At 49.8% G+C, this 16795-nt stretch overlaps 1 protein-coding gene across 1 annotated transcript in view; it reads right to left on the reverse strand.

The window, feature by feature from the left end:
• Positions 1–16795, reverse strand: part of wdr18 (WD repeat domain 18) — a 37957-nt gene that overhangs the window by 19661 nt on the left and 1501 nt on the right. The window contains 7 exon segments of the mRNA XM_074627942.1: positions 2214–2338; positions 3672–3736; positions 11181–11324; positions 12409–12482; positions 12485–12549; positions 15850–15983; positions 16207–16317. Coding sequence (XP_074484043.1) covers positions 2214–2338; positions 3672–3736; positions 11181–11324; positions 12409–12482; positions 12485–12549; positions 15850–15983; positions 16207–16317 — 718 coding nt within the window.

Here is a 16795-nt window from a genome sequence, read left to right on the forward strand (position 1 = left end):
GCTTCTGTTGTGGCGGTTAATCTTCATGTAATCAGGTTCTAATGTTAAATTAAGATGAATAAATGGCCGCTGACAGTCGTAGATCCTCTGGTATTTGACGAACATGCAGACGGATGTGAAGCGGCTGAATCCGTTCAAGCTGAGACGAATCAGTTTGAAGAGCTGCCGTCATGGAGGATGAAGCTTTTTCTTTTAACATTCAGTCGGTTTCTTTGTGAGGGAGAAATTCCGAAAACGTGACGGAGGCGGGGGACGACTACGAGTCCGTCCTTCCAGCCGGAGGAGGGATTATCGTCTCCTGACAGTCCGTTTGAAGTGAGGAGGCCTTCAGCACAGAGAGGATTTGGTTAATTACAAAGTGCCAGTCATGATCACGGCGGGGCGTTTATTCTTCAGGTTCCTGTCAGACGCAGCACGATCACTTATTATGAATGAGACAGAAAACTAAAAGCTCCTCCGGGGAGATGGAGGCCGGCGGGTCAGAAGCTTCATTAATAAACCAGCAGCAGCAGCAAAGACGAGGAAGCACTTCAACTACGGAGGTTAAATTCACCTTCACCTCCTGAGACATCAAGTCTGATTTACATCAGTTCAACACGTCTTTACTGTCCCCTCTGACAGCTTCAATCAATACATCAATAACACCTCAATAAGGACCAGATCAATACATCAATAACACCTCAATAAGGACCAGATCAATACATCAATAAGGACCAGATCAATACATCAATAAGGACCTGATCAATACATCAATAAGGACCTGATCAATACATTGATAACACCTCAATAAGGACCAGATCAATACATCAATAAGGACTTGATCAATACATCAATAACACCTCAATAAGGACCAGATCAATACATCAATAACACCTCAATAAGAACCTGATCAATACATCAATAACACCTCAATAAGGACCAGATCAATACATCAATAACACCTCAATAAGGACCAGATCAATAACACCTCAATAATCCCTGGAACTGAGTGCAGACCTGTGAGTCACAACATTCAGGCATCGGTATGGAAGGTACTGCCCTCAGCTGGCTCCGGTCCTACCTCACCAACGGATCTCATTTCATCTCCTCTGCCACATCCTCAGTCACACAAGGTGTCCCCCAAGGCTCTGTACTCGGTCCACTCCATATTCCCCCTCGGTCAGATCCTACGCCACTTCAACCTGGACTTCCACTGCTATGCCGACGACACTCAGATCTACCTCAGCACCAACACCCCCCACAACCCACCGCTCTCCCACATCAACTCCTGCCTCTCTGCAATGAAAACCTGGATGCAACAGAACTTTCTTAAACTTAACAGTGACAAAACAGAACTCCTCCTCATCGGCTCCAAATCCACCCTCACCAAAACCAACAACCTCACATTCACCATCGATGGCACTTCTGTTCCCCCCTCCCCCCAGGCACGTAACCTTGGTGTTATATTTGACCCCACCCTCTCCCTCGAGCCCCACATCCGCCACCTGGTCTAAATATCCTTCTTCCACCTTCGCAACATCGCAAAGATCCTACTTGTAGCCCCCCACCTCCCTTTACCCATTTGTCCGTGTGTATGTATGAGACTGTGCCTGTTTGTCTCACACCGTTATCCCCCCGAGAGTGTAAAGCGTCTTTGAGATCTTTAAAAGCGCTATATAAGTTTAATTTATTATTATTATTATTATAATGACCAGATCAATACATCAATAACACCTCAATAAGGACCAGATCAATACATCAATAACACCTCAATAAGGACCAGATCAATACATCAATAAGGACCAGATCAATACATCAATAACACCTCAATAAGGACCAGATCAATACATCAATAAGGACCGGATCAATACAACAATAACACCACAATAAGGACCAGATCAATACATCAATAAGGACCGGATCAATACAACAATAACACCACAATAAGGACCAGATCAATACATCAATAAGGACCGGATCAATACAACAATAACACCACAATAAGGACCAGATCAATATATCAATAAGGACCAGATCAATACATCAATAACACCTCAATAAGGACCAGATCAATACATCAATAACACCTCAATAAGGACCAGATCAATACATCAATAAGGACCGGATCAATACATCAATAAGGACCAGATCAATACATCAATACAGACCAGATCAATACGTCAGACGACTTCAGTGGGAGGATGATGATGTCATGGCGAGGGGGCGGGGCTTACCTTTGTGGGCAAGGCAGCGGATGCTCTGTTTGCTCTGAACGTCCCAGAGACGAACCGTCTCATCATGTGACCCCGAGAGGAGGAGCGTCCCGTCCATCGACACCGAGAGACACGTCACCAAGTTCCTGAGAGACATTCAGAGTTCTATCATCTACTGAGACATTCAGATGTTCTATCATCTACTGAGAGACATTCAGAGGTTCTATCATCTACTGAGACATTCAGATGTTCTATCATCTACTGAGAGACATTCAGAGGTTCTATCATCTACTGAGAGACATTCAGAGGTTCTATCATCTACTGAGAGACATTCAGAGGTTCTATCATCTACTGAGAGACATTCAGAGGTTCAATCATCTACTGAGAGACATTCAGAGGTTCTATCATCTACTGAGAGACATTCAGATGTTCTATCATCTACTGAGAGACATTCAGAGGTTCTATCATCTACTGAGAGACATTCAGAGGTTCAATCATCTACTGAGAGACATTCAGAGGTTCTATCATCTACTGAGAGACATTCAGAGTTCTATCATCTACTGAGAGACATTCAGATGTTCTATCATCTACTGAGAGACATTCAGAGGTTCAATCATCTACTGAGAGACATTCAGAGTTCTATCATCTACTGAGAGACATTCAGATGTTCTATCATCTACTGAGAGACATTCAGAGGTTCTATCATCTACTGAGAGACATTCAGATGTTCTATCATCTACTGAGAGACATTCAGAGTTCTATCATCTACTGAGAGACATTCAGAGTTCTATCATCTACTGAGAGACATTCAGATGTTCTATCATCTACTGAGAGACATTCAGAGTTCTATCATCTACTGAAAGACATTCAGATGTTCTATCATCTACTGAGAGACATTCAGATGTTCTATCATCTACTGAGAGACATTCAGAGTTCTATCATCTACTGAAAGACATTCAGATGTTCTATCATCTACTGAGAGACATTCAGAGGTTCTATCATCTACTGAGAGACATTCAGAGGTTCAATCATCTACTGAGAGACATTCAGATCAGATCAGATCAGATCTAGAGTTCTATCATCTACTGAGAGACATTCAGCGGTTCTATCATCTACTGAGAGACATTCAGAGTTCTATCATCTACTGAGAGACATTCAGAGGTTCTATCATCTACTGAGAGACATTCAGAGTTCTATCATCTACTGAGAGACATTCAGAGGTTCTATCATCTACTGAGAGACATTCAGAGTTCTATCATCTACTGAGAGACATTCAGAGGTTCTATCATCTACTGAAAGACATTCAGATGTTCTATCATCTACTGAGAGACATTCAGAGTTCTATCATCTACTGAGAGACATTCAGATGTTCTATCATCTACTGAGAGACATTCAGAGTTCTATCATCTACTGAGAGATGGGTTCTGGGTTCTAGGTTCTGGGTCCTAGGTTCTAGGTGAACACCAGTTCTGGTCTCACCTGTGTCCTTTGAAGACCTGGTTCCCGTCGTTGTCGGACGTGAAGGATTTGTCCCGACTGAGACTCTGCAGATGAAACACAGACTGATGATCTGACAACAGAAAACCTTCAGATGACAGATGACGTGTTAGAGACGCCGCCGACCTGTTGCACCTGACAGCCCTTTAAAGACCAGAGAGATGATCTCGTGCTATTGGCTGATGAAGGTCACATGATCTGACTCCATGACAGTCAGCTGATCAGTGATCAGTTTAAAAATCTTCAACCATCATTCTTTCTGCTTCAGTTTGATATCTGAGGTACGAAGAAGAGCTCAGAGAACAAAGGCTGGGGGGGTTCATGGAGAATGGGGGGGTTCATGGAGAATGGGGGGGTTCATGGAGGATGGGGGGGTTCATGGAGAATGGGGGGGTTCATGGAGGATGGGGGGGTTCATGGAGGATGGGGGGGTTCATGGAGGATGGGGGGGTTCATGGAGAATGGGGGGGTTCATGGAGGATGGGGGGGTTCATGGAGAATGGGGGGGGTTCATGGAGGATGGGGGGGTTCATGGAGGATGGGGGGGTTCATGGAGGATGGGGGGGTTCATGGAGGATGGGGGGGTTCATGGAGAATGGGGGGGGGGTTCATGGAGGATGTGGGGGGTTCATGGAGGATGGGGGGGTTCATGGAGGATGGGGGGGGGTTCATGGAGGATGGGGGGGTTCATGGAGAATGGGGGGGGTTCATGGAGAATGGGGGGGTTCATGGAGGATGGGGGGGTTCATGGAGGATGGGGGGGTTCATGGAGAATGGGGGGGGGGTTCATGGAGGATGGGGGGGGTTCATGGAGGATGGGGGGGTTCATGGAGAATGGGGGGGTTCATGGAGAATGGGGGGGTTCATGGAGGATGGGGGGGTTCATGGAGGATGGGGGGGTTCATGGAGGATGGGGGGGTTCATGGAGAATGGGGGGGGGTTCATGGAGGATGGGGGGGTTCATGGAGGATGGGGGGGTTCATGGAGGATGGGGGGGTTCATGGAGAATGGGGGGGGGGTTCATGGAGGATGGGGGGGGGTTCATGGAGAATGGGGGGGTTCATGGAGAATGGGGGGGGGTTCATGGAGGATGGGGGGGGTTCATGGAGGATGGGGGGGGTTCATGGAGGATGGGGGGGTTCATGGAGAATGGGGGGGTTCATGGAGAATGGGGGGGTTCATGGAGGATGGGGGGGTTCATGGAGGATGGGGGGGTTCATGGAGAATGGGGGGGGGGTTCATGGAGGATGGGGGGGGTTCATGGAGGATGGGGGGGTTCATGGAGGATGGGGGGGGGTTCATGGAGGATGGGGGGGGGTTCATGGAGGATGGGGGGGTTCATGGAGGATGGGGGGGTTCATGGAGGATGGGGGGGTTCATGGAGAATGGGGGGGGGGTTCATGGAGGATGGGGGGGGTTCATGGAGGATGGGGGGGGTTCATGGAGGATGGGGGGTTCATGGAGAATGGGGGGGGTTCATGGAGGATGGGGGGGTTCATGGAGGATGGGGGGGTTCATGGAGAATGGGGGGGGGGTTCATGGAGGATGGGGGGGTTCATGGAGGATGGGGGGGGTTCATGGAGGATGGGGGGGGGTTCATGGAGAATGGGGGGAGGGTTCATGGAGGATGGGGGGGTTAATGGAGGATGGGGGGGTTCATGGAGGATGGGGGGGTTCATGGAGGATGGGGGGGTTCATGGAGGATGGGGGGGTTCATGGAGGATGGGGGGGGTTCATGGAGAATGGGGGGAGGGTTCATGGAGAATGGGGGGAGGGTTCATGGAGAATGGGGGGAGGGTTCATGGAGGATGGGGGGTTCATGGAGGATGGGGGGGTTCATGGAGGATGGGGGGGGTTCATGGAGGATGGGGGGAGGGTTCATGGAGGATGGGGGGGGTTCATGGAGGATGGGGGGGTTCATGGAGGATGGGGGGGTTCATGGAGGATGGGGGGGGTTCATGGAGGATGGGGGGGTTCATGGAGGATGGGGGGGTTCATGGAGGATGGGGGGGGTTCATGGAGGATGGGGGGGTTCATGGAGGATGGGGGGGTTCATGGAGAATGGGGGGAGGGTTCATGGAGGATGGGGGGGGTTCATGGAGGATGGGGGGGTTCATGGAGGATGGGGGGGTTCATGGAGGATGGGGGGGGTTCATGGAGGATGGGGGGGTTCATGGAGGATGGGGGGGGTTCATGGAGGATGGGGGGGTTCATGGAGGATGGGGGGTTCATGGAGGATGGGGGGGTTCATGGAGAATGGGGGGGGTTCATGGAGGATGGGGGGGTTCATGGAGGATGGGGGGGGTTCATGGAGAATGGGGGGGGGTTCATGGAGAATGGGGGGGGTTCATGGAGGATGGGGGGGGGTTCATGGAGAATGGGGGGAGGGTTCATGGAGAATGGGGGGGGGTTCATGGAGGATGGGGGGGGTTCATGGAGAATGGGGGGGGGTTCATGGAGGATGGGGGGGGGTTCATGGAGGATGGGGGGGGGTTCATGGAGGATGGGGGGGGTTCATGGAGGATGGGGGGGGGTTCATGGAGGATGGGGGGGGGTTCATGGAGAATGGGGGGGTTCATGGAGGATGGGGGGGGGTTCATGGAGGATGGGGGGGGGTTCATGGAGGATGGGGGGGGGTTCATGGAGAATGGGGGGGTTCATGGAGGATGGGGGGGGGTTCATGGAGAATGGGGGGGTTCATGGAGGATGGGGGGGTTCATGGAGGATGGGGGGGTTCATGGAGGATGGGGGGGTTCATGGAGAATGGGGGGGGTTCATGGAGGATGGGGGGGTTCATGGAGGATGGGGGGGGGTTCATGGAGGATGGGGGGGTTCATGGAGAATGGGGGGGGGTTCATGGAGGATGGGGGGGGGTTCATGGAGGATGGGGGGGTTCATGGAGGATGGGGGGTTCATGGAGGATGGGGGGGGTTCATGGAGGATGGGGGGGTTAATGGAGGATGGGGGGGGGTTCATGGAGGATGGGGGGGGGTTCATGGAGGATGGGGGGGTTCATGGAGGATGGGGGGGGGTTCATGGAGGATGGGGGGGTTCATGGAGGATGGGGGGGTTCATGGAGAATGGGGGGGGTTCATGGAGGATGGGGGGTTCATGGAGGATGGGGGGGTTCATGGAGGATGGGGGGGTTCATGGAGAATGGGGGGGGTTCATGGAGGATGGGGGGGTTAATGGAGGATGGGGGGGTTCATGGAGAATGGGGGGGTTCATGGAGAATGGGGGGGTTCATGGAGGATGGGGGGGTTCATGGAGGATGGGGGGGTTCATGGAGAATGGGGGGGGGGTTCATGGAGGATGGGGGGGGTTCATGGAGGATGGGGGGGTTCATGGAGGATGGGGGGGGGTTCATGGAGGATGGGGGGGGGTTCATGGAGGATGGGGGGGTTCATGGAGGATGGGGGGGTTCATGGAGGATGGGGGGGTTCATGGAGAATGGGGGGGGGGTTCATGGAGGATGGGGGGGGTTCATGGAGGATGGGGGGGGTTCATGGAGGATGGGGGGGTTCATGGAGAATGGGGGGGGTTCATGGAGGATGGGGGGGTTCATGGAGGATGGGGGGGTTCATGGAGAATGGGGGGGGGGTTCATGGAGGATGGGGGGGTTCATGGAGGATGGGGGGGGTTCATGGAGGATGGGGGGGGGTTCATGGAGAATGGGGGGAGGGTTCATGGAGGATGGGGGGGTTAATGGAGGATGGGGGGGTTCATGGAGGATGGGGGGGTTCATGGAGGATGGGGGGGTTCATGGAGGATGGGGGGGTTCATGGAGGATGGGGGGGGTTCATGGAGAATGGGGGGAGGGTTCATGGAGAATGGGGGGAGGGTTCATGGAGGATGGGGGGTTCATGGAGAATGGGGGGGGGTTCATGGAGGATGGGGGGGTTCATGGAGTGGGGGGAGGGTTCATGGAGGATGGGGGGGGTTCATGGAGGATGGGGGGGTTCATGGAGGATGGGGGGTTCATGGAGGATGGGGGGGGTTCATGGAGGATGGGGGGGTTCATGGAGGATGGGGGGGTTCATGGAGGATGGGGGGGGTTCATGGAGGATGGGGGGGTTCATGGAGGATGGGGGGGTTCATGGAGAATGGGGGGAGGGTTCATGGAGGATGGGGGGGGTTCATGGAGGATGGGGGGGTTCATGGAGGATGGGGGGGTTCATGGAGGATGGGGGGGGTTCATGGAGGATGGGGGGGTTCATGGAGGATGGGGGGGGTTCATGGAGGATGGGGGGGTTCATGGAGGATGGGGGGTTCATGGAGGATGGGGGGGTTCATGGAGAATGGGGGGGGTTCATGGAGGATGGGGGGGTTCATGGAGGATGGGGGGGGTTCATGGAGAATGGGGGGGGGTTCATGGAGAATGGGGGGGTTCATGGAGGATGGGGGGGGGTTCATGGAGAATGGGGGGAGGGTTCATGGAGAATGGGGGGGGGGTTCATGGAGGATGGGGGGGGTTCATGGAGAATGGGGGGGGGTTCATGGAGGATGGGGGGGGGTTCATGGAGGATGGGGGGGGGTTCATGGAGGATGGGGGGGGTTCATGGAGGATGGGGGGGGGTTCATGGAGGATGGGGGGGGGTTCATGGAGAATGGGGGGGTTCATGGAGGATGGGGGGGGGTTCATGGAGGATGGGGGGGGGTTCATGGAGGATGGGGGGGGTTCATGGAGAATGGGGGGGTTCATGGAGGATGGGGGGGGGTTCATGGAGAATGGGGGGTTCATGGAGGATGGGGGGGTTCATGGAGGATGGGGGGGTTCATGGAGGATGGGGGGGTTCATGGAGAATGGGGGGGGGTTCATGGAGGATGGGGGGGTTCATGGAGGATGGGGGGGGTTCATGGAGGATGGGGGGGTTCATGGAGAATGGGGGGGGGTTCATGGAGGATGGGGGGGTTCATGGAGGATGGGGGGGTTCATGGAGGATGGGGGGGTTCATGGAGGATGGGGGGGGTTCATGGAGGATGGGGGGTTAATGGAGGATGGGGGGGGGTTCATGGAGGATGGGGGGGGGTTCATGGAGGATGGGGGGTTCATGGAGGATGGGGGGGGGTTCATGGAGGATGGGGGGGTTCATGGAGGATGGGGGGGTTCATGGAGGATGGGGGGGTTCATGGAGAATGGGGGGGGTTCATGGAGGATGGGGGGGTTCATGGAGGATGGGGGGGTTCATGGAGGATGGGGGGGTTCATGGAGAATGGGGGGGTTCATGGAGGATGGGGGGGTTAATGGAGGATGGGGGGGGGTTCATGGAGGATGGGGGGGGGTTCATGGAGGATGGGGGGGTTCATGGAGGATGGGGGGGTTCATGGAGGATGGGGGGGTTCATGGAGGATGGGGGGGTTCATGGAGGATGGGGGGGGTTCATGGAGGATGGGGGGGGTTCATGGAGGATGGGGGGGTTCATGGAGGATGGGGGGGTTCATGGAGGATGGGGGGGTTCATGGAGGATGGGGGGTTCATGGAGGATGGGGGGGGGTTCATGGAGGATGGGGGGGTTCATGGAGGATGGGGGGGTTCATGGAGGATGGGGGGGTTCATGGAGAATGGGGGGGGTTCATGGAGGATGGGGGGGTTCATGGAGGATGGGGGGGTTCATGGAGAATGGGGGGGGTTCATGGAGGATGGGGGGGTTCATGGAGGATGGGGGGGTTCATGGAGGATGGGGGGGTTCATGGAGAATGGGGGGGGTTCATGGAGGATGGGGGGGTTAATGGAGGATGGGGGGGGTTCATGGAGGATGGGGGGGGGTTCATGGAGGATGGGGGGGGGTTCATGGAGGATGGGGGGGTTCATGGAGGATGGGGGGGTTCATGGAGGATGGGGGGGTTCATGGAGGATGGGGGGGTTCATGGAGAATGGGGGGGTTCATGGAGGATGGGGGGGTTCATGGAGGATGGGGGGGTTCATGGAGGATGGGGGGGTTCATGGAGGATGGGGGGGTTCATGGAGAATGGGGGGGTTCATGGAGGATGGGGGGGTTCATGGAGAATGGGGGGGGTTCATGGAGGATGGGGGGGTTCATGGAGGATGGGGGGGTTCATGGAGGATGGGGGGGGGGGTTCATGGAGGATTAACGCGCTGAAGCTTTAAAATGGAAATGTGCTTTGAAAGGAAACAACAGTGTTCAACAGTCAGAGAGAAGAAAAGAGACGAAACACTTCAGCTCTCCAGGATTTATCCTCGTCCACATCATTACACACCTCCTCCTTACATTCACACACATTATCTGCTGTTGTTTCTACGTGAGGAGCAGACTGGACAGACTGGACAGACTGGACAGACTGGACAGACTGGACAGACTGGACAGACTGGACAGACTGAGCAGACTGGACAGACTGAAGAGACTGAAGAGACTGGACACACTGGACAGACTGCACAGACTGGACAGACTGAAGAGACTGGACAGACTGAAGAGACTGGACAGACTGAACACACTGGACAGACTGCACAGACTGGACAGACTGGACAGGGTGTAGTCAATAGTTTGTAGGGTGTAGTTCATAGTTTGTAGGGTGTAGTTCATAGTTTGTAGGGTGTAGTTCATAGTTTGTAGGGTTTGTAGGGTGTAGTTCATAGTTTGTAGGGTTTGTAGGGTGTAGTTCATAGTTTGTAGGGTTTGTAGGGTGTAGTTCATAGTTTGTAGGGTGTAGTTCATAGTTTGTAGGATGTAGTTTGTAGGGTGTAGTAAATATTTGTAGGGTGTAGTTTGTAGGGTGTAGTTAATAGTTTGTAGGATGTAGTTTGTAGTAAATATTTGTAGGGTGTAGTTTGTAGGGTGTAGTTTGGAGGGTGTAGTTTGGAGGATGTAGTTTGGAGTTAATAGTTTGTAGGGTGTAGTTTGTAGGGTGTAGTTTGTAGGGTGTAGTTTGGAGGGTGTAGTTTGGAGGATGTAGTTTGGAGTTAATAGTTTGTAGGGTGTAGTTTGTAGGGTGTAGTTTGGAGGGTGTAGTTAATAGTTTGTAGGGTGTAGTTAGTTTGTAGTAAATATGTGTAGGGTGTAGTTTGTAGGGTGTAGTTTGTAGGATGTAGTTTGTAGTTAATAGTTTGTAGGGTGTAGTTAATAGTTTGTAGGGTGTAGTTTGTAGGGTGTAGTTTGGAGGATGTAGTTAATAGTTTGTAGGGTGTAGTTTGGAGGGTGTGGTTTGTAGGGTGTAGTTAATAGTTAGTAGGGTGTAGTTAATAGTTTGTAGGGTGTAGTTTGTAGTTAAGTTTGTAGGGTGTAGTTTGGAGGGTGTGGTTTGTAGGGTGTAGTTAATAGTTTGTAGGGTGTGTAGGGTGTAGTTCATAGTTTGTAGGGTTTGTAGGGTGTAGTTAGTAGTTTGTAGTAAATATTTGTAGGGTGTAGTTTGTAGGGTGTAGTTTGGAGGATGTAGTTTGTAGTTAATAGTTTGTAGGGTGTAGTTTGGAGGGTGTAGTTTGATGTAGGATGACGGTGTTTTCAGATGGAGGACAGAGTGAAGAGTGAAACTCACCTGGCTGCACAGAGACACCTGAAAAATGTTTCCATCACTTCCTCCACAGAACAGGAAGTACTCGCAGGGGTCAAAGGTCACAGACATGATCTCCACGTCAAAGAGGACAGACAGGAGCAGCTCACCTGAGGACAACTCCCACACCTGGACAGACAGACAGACAGACAGACAGACAGACAGGTATGTAAACAAAAGTCTTAAACGTTGGAGGGTCGTCGTGGATACGACCTGCAACCTCCCATGTTAAATCCAGCGTGGTAAACACTACATACTATACTACACGCTATACATCCAGTAAAGGATGGAAACACGTTGGGTTATATATATATATATATATATATATATATATATATATATATATATATATATATATATATATATATATATATATTATAGAGAGGCGTAGAGGCGTAGTACTGATGACAGGAAGTGACTGGTCTCTGTTGCCAGCTGACCTTTGACCTGTCGGTGTAATAGAGCTGCTGGCTCTGCTGAACACAGACGCTGGTTCTGGTTCTGGTTCTGGTCCAGACTCCGTTTCCAGAGCGAGCAGCAGACGCCTCCTGACCTCTGTTATGATGTCACATAACTAAGACTCCGCCTCCCGTGATTTATGTCGGGGGGGGGATTTTAGGGAAATTAAAAAAGGAGAGGAGCCGCTCTGCGTTTAGAGATTAATCATTCTGATTGGAGGAGATCAGTGAGGTCACAGTCGGGCCGTCTGATTGGTTACAAACACATTCTGCTGCTGCTGCAGTACTCTGAGGAACATCACCATCAGGGTACATCAGGGTATGATGAGAACACCACACACATCTACATGTATATATAATACAGTATATATATAATATATATACAGTATATAATATACAGTATATATACAATATATACTGTATATTATATACTGTATATATATTATATATATATAGTATATTATATATAGAGTATATATATAATATATATATATTATATACTATATATACAGTATATATATAATATACAGTATATATACAATATATACTGTATATAATATACTTTATATTATATACAGTATATTATGTATACAGTATATATATACACTGTATATATACTATATATAGTATATATAGTATATATATACTATATATATACTGTATATATAATATACTGTATATAATATATATATATATACAGTATCTGCTCTGTGTGTGTGTGTGTGTGTGTGTGTGTGCGTGCGTGTGAGTCTCACCTTGACAGTCTGGTCTAAGGAGGCGGTGGCCACTCTGCTCTGAGCTCCCATCAGGCCACAGTGCAGGTCTGTGATGGTAGAGAGTGACGAGACAGGATGTGACGCGGCTCGGGGGTGTGACCTAAATCCAGCTGGATCACACTGACGCACACACACACACACACACACACACACACACATTAATAATCTCACATTCAGAACCTCCATCAGTAAACTGCTGATGTTAGTTGACTGGTTGTTGTGATGAAGACTCTGATGAGTCTTTAACTGTTAATCTGAACCTCAGTAGTCTTCATCATCATCATCATCATCATCACGTATCACATATCATTGTGTATCAGAAGCTTCACTGACTCCAGATCAGTGATCTGTCTCAGTGTTAGAGCTCCACCTGCTGGTAGATATATATATATATATATCTATATATATAGATATATATATATATCTATATATATACAGACGTAGGCAAAATTGTTGGTAACGTTCCGTTAAAGAGAGAAAAACCCACAATGGTCACTGAAATAACTTCAAACTGACAAAAGTAATAATAAATAAAAATTCACTGAAAATGAACTAATGAAAATCAGATATTGTTTTTGAATTATGGTTCAACAGAATCATTTTAAAAAACAAACTAATGAAACTGGCCTAGACAAAAATGATAGTACCCTTAACTTAATATTTTGTTGCACAACCTTTTGAGGCAATCACTGCAATCAAGTGATTTCTGTAACTCTCAATGAGACTTCTGCACCTGTCCACAGGTATGTTGGCCCACTCCTCGTGAGCAAACTGCTCCAGCTGTCTCAGGTTTGAAGGGTGCCTTCTCCAGACTGCATGTTTCAGCTCCTTCCACAGATGTTCAATAGGATTTAGATCAGGGCTCATAGAAGGCCACTTCAGAATAGTCCAATGTTTTGTTCTTAGCCATTCTTGGGTGTTTTTAGCTGTGTTTTGGGTCATTATCCTGTTTGAGGACCCATGACCTGCAACTGAGACCAAGCTTTCTGACACTGGGCAGCACATTTCGCTCCAGAATGCCTTGATAGTCTTGAGATTTCATTGCACCCTGCACAGATTCAAGACACCCTGTGCCAGATGCAACAAAGCAGCCCCATAACATAACCGAGCCTCCTCCATGTTTCACATTAGGTACAGTGTTCTTTTCTTTGGATGCTTCAGCTCTTCGTCTGTGAACATAGAGCTGATGTGACTTGCCAAAAAGCTCCAGTTTTGTCTCATCTGTCCAAAGGACATTCTCCCAGAAGCTTTGTGGCTTGTCAATATGCATTTTGGAAAATTCCAGTCTCGCTTTTTTATGATTTGGTGTCCTCCTGGGTCGTCTTCCATTAAGTCCACTTTGGCTCAAACAGTGACGGATGGTGCGATCTGACACTGATGTACCTTGACCTTGGAGTTCACCTCTAATCTCTTTGGAAGTTGTTCTGGGCTCTTTGGTTACCATTCGTATTATCCGTCTCTTCAATATGTCATCAACTTTCCCCTTGCGGCCACGTCCAGGGAGGTTGGCTACAGTCCCATGGACCTTAAACTTCTGAATAATATGAGCAGCTGTAGTCACAGGAACATCAAGCTGCTTGGAGATGGTCTTATAGCCTTTACCTTTAACATGAAGGTCTATAATGTTCTTTCTGATCTCCTGAGACAACTCTCTCCTTAGCTTTCTGTGGTCCATGTTCAGTGTGGTACACACCATGATGCCAAACAGCACAGTGACTACTTTTCACCCTTTAAATAGGCAGACTGACTGATTACAAGTTTGAAGATACCTGTGATGCTAATTACAGGACACACCTTAGTTTAATATGTCCCTATGGTCACATTATTTTACATCTTTTCTAGGGGTACCATCATTTTTGTCCAGGTCAGTTTCATTAGTTTGTTTTTTAAAATGATTCTGTTGAACCACAATTCAAAAACAATATCTGATTTTCATTAGTTCATTTTCAGTGAATTTTTATTTATTATTACTTTTGTCAGTTTCAAGTTATTTCAGTGACCATTGTGGGGTTTTCTTTCTTTAACGGAAGAGTACCAACAACTTTGTCCACGTCTGTATATATAAAAATATAAAGCTGGGAAAACAAAGTAGTTAAACTTGTGTTTGGTGGATTATTTCTCTGTTGTATCAATGCTAATGGTGATGCTAATCCTAATGGTCATTGTATTCTACATGGTTGAAAGCCTGTTTATTTACCTTCACAATGATGTCACACTTGTAAAGATCATGCATTTGTGGGATGAGCAGCACAGCTGATGATGTGGGTAGTGCCCAAGAACAATGTTCCAAAATGCTCTGCCAATGGTAAACAGTGTATTCTCATAAGGCTACCAGGAAGCCTGCAATGACTGCCCTTCACCGTCAGGCCCGTTGGCGCTGGTGTCTCCAACACAGACAATGGAACCTGAACATGTGGGGGAATGTCATGTTCAGTGATGAGTCCAGGTTCTGTCTGCCAAAGTTGGACGGCAGGTCAAAGTATGGAGACGACGTGGAGAACGCTATGCTGATTGTTGCACCGATGGAGTAACAGCTTTTGGTGGGGGCAGTGTCATGGTGTGGGGGGGGGGCATCTCCCTCACTGGCAAAACAAGGCTTGTCATCATTGAAGGCCATCTCAATGCAGGGAGATATCAGGATGAGATTCTGCAGCCAGTGGTGATCCCATATCTCCACAATCTGGGACCTAACTTCATCCTCCAAGAAACAACGCCCCCCCCCCCACAGAGCCAGGGTTATCACAGACTACCTCCACAATGTGGGAGGAGAGAGAATGGAACGGCCTGTCAAGAGTCCACACCTCAACCCAACTCAACATGTGGGATCAGCTTGGGTGTGCTGTACGTGTTAGAGTGACCAACTCAACCACGCTGGCTGACCTGCAACCAATCCTGGTTGAGGAATGGAACGCCATCCCACAGCAACGTGTGACCAGGTTGGTGACCAGCATGAGGAGGAGGTGCCAGGCTGTTGTGGCTGCGTATGGATCTTCCACCGCTACTGAGGCTCCTGAAGGTGGATTCAATAGATCAATATGTCTTGTTTGTTCCTTGTTACTGATAGAGAGTTCAATCATCCACCAAACAACTCACAACAAGAGTCAACACCAACAGGAGAATACACTGTTTACCATCGGCACCGGGGCTCCCCACATCATCAGCTGTGCTGCTCATCCCACAAATGCATGATCTTTACAAGTGTGACATCATTGTGAAGGTAAATAAACAGGCTTTCAACCATGTAGAATACAATGACCATTAGCATTAGCATCACCATTAGCATTGGAACAACAGAGAAATAATCCACCAAACACACGTTTATATATATCTATATATATGATTAGATTGTTGTCAGAGAGCTCCAGACTGACGCATTACCTGTAACAGGTGAGCTCAGGTGAGCTCAGGTGAGTGAGTTACCTGCAGAGACTCCACACCAGAGCCAGGTTGTCTTTTCCTGCAGAAACAAAATGGCTGCCGTCGTCTGTGAACTTCATACAGGTGACGTCCTGATAGTGACGACTGAGGACCGACAGCAGCTTACCTGTAGACACCTGAACCAATCAGAGAACAGACGTTATATACACCTGAACCAATCAGAGAGCAGACGTTATAGACACCTGAACCAATCAGAGAGCAGACGTTATAGACACCTGAACCAATCAGAGAGCAGACGTTATAGACACCTGAACCAATCAGAGAACAGACGTTACCTAATAAAGTGGCTCCAGATGTTTTTATAACACAGCTGAACCACAGAAGAAGAAGCTGACTCACCTCCCACAGGTAAACCGCCTCAGCGACTCCGGCAGCGAGGAAGAGTCCATCAGGTGAGGAGGTCAGACAGGTGACCACACCTGGACACACCATCTTCTGCTGCAGCTGATCCTGGAACCAAAACAGGAAGTCAGGTGTGTTAGTGAGGTGACCTGCAGCAGGTGTGTTAGTGAGGTGACCTGCAGCAGGTGTGTTAGTGAGGTGACCTGCAGCAGGTGTGTTAGTAGGGTGACCTGCAGCAGGTGTGTTAGTAGGGTGACCTGCAGCAGGTGTGTTAGTGAGGTGACCTGCAGCAGGTGTGTTAGTGAGGTGACCTGCAGCAGGTGTGTTTGTAGGGTGACTTGCAGCAGGTGTGTTAGTGAGGTGACCTGCAGCAGGTGTGTTAGTAGGGTGACCTGCAGCAGGTGTGTTAGTGAGGTGACCTGCAGCAGGTGTGTTAGTAGGGTGACTTGCAGCAGGTGTGTTAGTAGGGTGACTTGCAGCAGGTGTGTTAGTAGGGTGACTTGCAGCAGGTGTGTTAGTAGGGTGACTTGCAGCAGGTGTGTTAGTAGGGTGACCTGCAGCAGGTGTGTTAGTAGGGTGACCTGCA

Source organism: Sebastes fasciatus (assembly GCF_043250625.1).
Source record: "Sebastes fasciatus isolate fSebFas1 chromosome 5 unlocalized genomic scaffold, fSebFas1.pri SUPER_5_unloc_2, whole genome shotgun sequence".
NCBI lineage: Eukaryota > Metazoa > Chordata > Actinopteri > Perciformes > Sebastidae > Sebastes > Sebastes fasciatus.